Source organism: Aythya fuligula, chromosome 1, assembly GCF_009819795.1.
Source record: "Aythya fuligula isolate bAytFul2 chromosome 1, bAytFul2.pri, whole genome shotgun sequence".
Lineage (NCBI taxonomy): Eukaryota > Metazoa > Chordata > Aves > Anseriformes > Anatidae > Aythya > Aythya fuligula.
The window spans coordinates 44,431,352-44,435,850 of record NC_045559.1 but is presented as its reverse complement, the minus strand read 5'-3'; the positions used below and the strand labels follow the sequence as shown (position 1 = coordinate 44,435,850).

The 4,499-nt window shown below is 46.5% G+C and overlaps 2 protein-coding genes across 2 annotated transcripts; both read left to right on the top strand.

The window, feature by feature from the left end:
* The first annotated feature begins 2,101 nt into the window (after positions 1–2,101).
* On the top strand, positions 2,102–2,492 carry LOC116502374 (histone H4). The gene has a single exon (XM_032208261.1). It carries the CDS (start codon positions 2,111–2,113, stop codon positions 2,420–2,422), a length of 312 nt encoding a protein of 103 aa, XP_032064152.1. The 5' UTR covers positions 2,102–2,110; the 3' UTR covers positions 2,423–2,492.
* Positions 2,493–3,881: 1,389 nt separating this feature from the next.
* Positions 3,882–4,298, top strand: LOC116502366 (histone H3). The gene has a single exon (XM_032208253.1). The coding sequence runs from the start codon at positions 3,888–3,890 to the stop codon at positions 4,296–4,298; it is 411 nt and encodes a 136-aa protein (XP_032064144.1). The 5' UTR covers positions 3,882–3,887.
* The last annotated feature ends 201 nt before the right edge of the window (positions 4,299–4,499 follow it).

The following is a 4,499-nucleotide window of genomic DNA, read 5'->3' as shown; positions in this document are numbered from 1 at the left end:
AAGCCTTCTCTTTACAAGGTAGACACACCAGATTTACTAATCCAGAGGCATGCTAGTCTGGCCATGACCTTCAGTCCTGAGAGCTGTTATGTTGCTGTATGTGAGAAATACCCTACAAAGTGTGTTTTTGTAATTCTAACACAAACAGTCCTGTCCAGGCCTCTGAAGGCTCCTACCTGGGACTCCTGAAGGCTTGTAACCTGTAGAAAGACTACACAAACTACAAGTCTCCCTATTTTCTTCAAGGTTTCCTTTTTTTTTTTTTTTTTTTTTTTTTTTCCCAGCTTTTGCACCCCAGACTTAATTCCTTTACTTCTCTCCCCTGGTGGTGGTTTTGGCTGAATCTTGGGGTATGCATGCACAACATACAGGACAGTTTTTGGTTTGCTTTAGTTTGTATTTTCAGTCCAATTGAAAAGTGTTTCAGACTATCTACCATGGCATCAGCACCAAAGTAATAGTTTTATTTTTAAGCTCAGGATTAAATTAAAAACTGTATATTCTAATTACTTACTCTGAAGTTATCAATGCATACATAAAACCCTCCAGCCCTATCAAATAGTGCTATAGTTTAAACACATATGAAAAACTACATTAGTTAACTAGAGGGTGAAAAAAAAAATAATAATAATAATAATAAAAAAACAACAAACAAAGCAACAACACAAAGAGAATATAAGTGTGGCAGTCAAAATCTTACAGATGGAAACCAAAAAATCCAGAGTACCTATCACATGGATGGATAGCAAGTGTTGTCAGCACACCAGAATCATTTGCTTCTGTCTCACAAAATCCAATCTGTCGTGATTCCATCTTGCTGTGAATCTTTCCTTAGTATGCATTTGTACTAAACATTCAAAAAATGTTTAATGCTCTTGCAAGAGCACTGTCACTACTATGTATTGGCTGGTGTCAGGGAGCAGAAGGGAAAGGCTTCTGAAATGTTGTGTTCTGTTGATAGCGAGGCACTACTAAGTGAAGTAAAGACAGTACGACCTATCAAACAAACAAAAACCTTACACAGTACTAGAATCTTCCTTTAGGTTAGTAACAGCAGAAAATGCCCAAGCTTGCTTACTGTTTTGTGACTTGACAGGAACTGAAGCAAGCAACATTTTTATTTTTATTTATTTAATTTTAAGCCCCAGTATTGTACTCACATTGCCTGTTAACTCCTCCCAGGGAGAGAAAGGAGATATTAATAAGACTATGGCAAATCTACAGGAATTTAGATTATACCTAATTATATTACAATTTAGATTATACAAGAGTATACCAACATCACTTGGTACCTCTGGAAGAGCAAGCACAGTTGGTACAGCTTAAATAAAAACTGTGAATGCTTCTACTAGGTGCAGTATAGCAGTTGATTAGAAGGTTTTAGTGAGGGATGGTTCACATAGGGAGACAGAAAAAAAAAAAGATAATTCCCTTGTTTTTTAGCATACAGCTTTTCTGCGATAGTGCATATTGGATAGGCAGGAAAAAAAATCAAAACAATAACAACAATGGAAATATGGTAAAAGATAAGAGAAAAAGAACTCACATTAGTAAGTGCAAATGAGCAAAATAAAGGTGATCATAAAATATAAATATAAATATAAATATAAACATAAATATAAACATAAACATAAATATAAATATATAAATGAAAAGATTCAATTCAGTATTATGGTTAATGTGTGTATATAGACTCAAACTTAGTTATGTAAACATGAGAAAAGAGTATCACAGTCCCCTTTTTAGAAACGAGAGCTGGAAACCAAAAGGCAAAAACAATATTTTAGAAAATCTGACAGCACAAATATTGTGAAAAAAGCTCCAAAGAACAAAGCCTGTATGGCAGGATATCAAAACATGAAAACTTTTGAAGAAAAGTTCATCAGTCTGAAATATAAACAAAAGAAACCAGTAAATGAACAACAGCACGAAATTAACAGGAGGTCAAAGTAACTTAAATCTCAGTCAGTGAGAGAGAATAGAAAGCAAAAACGGCGGGAACCCTGCCCTGTGCCGGCGCAGTCCCCAACCAGGTCGGCTCCCCCGCTATAAAGGGCGCGGCGCGGCAGCGGGCCGCTCACAGCTCGGCTCAGGCAGCAGCAGCGGCACCATGTCCGGCAGAGGCAAGGGCGGGAAGGGGCTCGGCAAGGGGGGCGCCAAGCGGCACCGCAAGGTGCTGCGCGACAACATCCAGGGCATCACCAAGCCGGCCATCCGGCGCCTGGCGCGGCGCGGCGGCGTCAAGCGCATCTCGGGGCTCATCTACGAGGAGACGCGCGGCGTGCTCAAGGTCTTCCTGGAGAACGTGATCCGCGACGCCGTCACCTACACCGAGCACGCCAAGCGCAAGACGGTCACGGCCATGGACGTGGTCTACGCCCTCAAGCGCCAGGGACGCACCCTCTACGGCTTCGGCGGCTAAAGCGCGCAGGCAGCTGCTTCTCAGACCCTCTCGACACCCCAAAGGCTCTTTTAAGAGCCGCCCACCTTCTCTTCAGAAGGAGCTGTGTTGCTTTAAACGTAGTGAAAAGAAGTTTCACTTATCTATACCTTGTTTCTTTAAAGTTCAGTCATACATTGTTTCCTAGGCAGCCTTAAGTGAGACGTACTTAAGCACCCAGTTACTAGTTTTGTGTTGTTTCGTGGCTTGACTTCTGTTAAGTCAGATAAGCGAACAAGAGAATGTACTGTGTAACTGATTTCCCCTTCGGCAGTGTAACGGGAATCTTAAGGTTAGGATTGGCTTATTTCCCGAAAGATAAAATAAAATAGGCCGGGTATCAGAAGTGAACCCCCCTTAATTTACTACTCCAGGCTGGAGCTGTTGGATCAGCCCGGGGGCAGGTCTGCGTCGCCCAGCAGGGGCCTCCTCTGCAGGGCTGTTCTCAAACGCTGAGTAAACAAAGAGCGGATGTAGGCAGCTATTTATATTTAAATCACGTTGTTCCCTGTGCTGCCTTACAGCAAAAGGAAGCGTGCTGAGGGAGAGGGGTGCTGGAGGAGGGGGAGGGGACATGCCCACAGCTGCTCGTCCCCTGAACACCTCATAAGCACGCAAATACTGGAATGACCCCAAGTGTCCGAACGTATTTTTTCAGAAATCATCTCAAACGATCTGTATGTGAAGTGTATTAAAACTTGTACCGTCTCTTCTTTCAGTGCGGAGCTGTTGAAGCCTGAGCAGTTCCGGGCATCCACTTTTCATCAGCGCTCTTCATTTCGCTCAAAAACCCGTCCCCGTTTCAGGATCCCTCCCGGCTGGGGAACGTAGCACAGAAATAAGCGTGCTTATTATAGCATGATTTATAGTACCCTCTATACTAAAAGAAATTCTGTGTTCAAAACCTCATTCCTTGGATTAGAGCATCTTACAGTTCATATCAGTTGGAAAGCATCTAGCACACACGATGCGGTATTAATTTGTACTTCTCAAGGACTAAGTTCTCTTAATGAAAGGATCTGTTGTAAGGGTTCCTGTTGAGAAAAATCTGGAGCACGCTTTATGTTCAGAGCTCGGGTGCAAGTGAGTTGAAAGAAAAGGAACGCGAACGTACCATGTGGTTGGGAAAGCGTAACAACGTCTTTCCCGCAGACCTCTGCAAGTCTCCATTTTGGAGATACAACGTGGAGATCTCCATCCCTAAGGAAAAGACGCGGCCGAAAGCAACAGCGGCGACTCCGAGGAGGGGGAGGGCAGGCGCCGCTGGCCGGTTAGCGAAGAGGCGCGCTTTCGAGGCGGGCTTTTTGAATTTGAAAGCACCCAATGAATCCGCAGTATTCCTGCCAGCCAATCGAGGAGCGGGGCACGCTATAAGAGCGGCCGCGGAGCCGCAGCTCGCCCATCGCACGGCTCCCCTTGGAAGCGGCGGCTCAGCAATCGGCAGGCGATGGCCCGCACAAAGCAGACGGCGCGTAAGTCGACGGGCGGGAAGGCGCCCCGCAAGCAGCTGGCCACCAAGGCGGCCCGCAAGAGCGCGCCGGCCACGGGCGGCGTGAAGAAGCCGCACCGCTACCGGCCCGGCACGGTGGCGCTGCGCGAGATCCGCCGCTACCAGAAGTCGACGGAGCTGCTGATCCGCAAGCTGCCCTTCCAGCGGCTGGTGCGCGAGATCGCGCAGGACTTCAAGACCGACCTGCGCTTCCAGAGCTCGGCCGTGATGGCGCTGCAGGAGGCGAGCGAGGCCTACCTGGTGGGGCTCTTCGAGGACACCAACCTGTGCGCCATCCACGCCAAGCGCGTCACCATCATGCCCAAGGACATCCAGCTCGCCCGCCGCATCCGCGGGGAGCGCGCCTGAGGCTCCTGACTCAGCCCTTCCACCTCTTTTGCTGCGGCAGAGGAGGCTGCACTCAGACCCAAAGGCTCTTTTAAGAGCCACTCCATGCACAATAAAAAGAGCTGTAGCACTGTTCTTAAGTAGTTTTTAGAAATAGTAACTCGAAATATTTGGTCTTTTTCCAAACTGCAGCACTGTGTTTGAGACCCCTGCCCTCCAGAT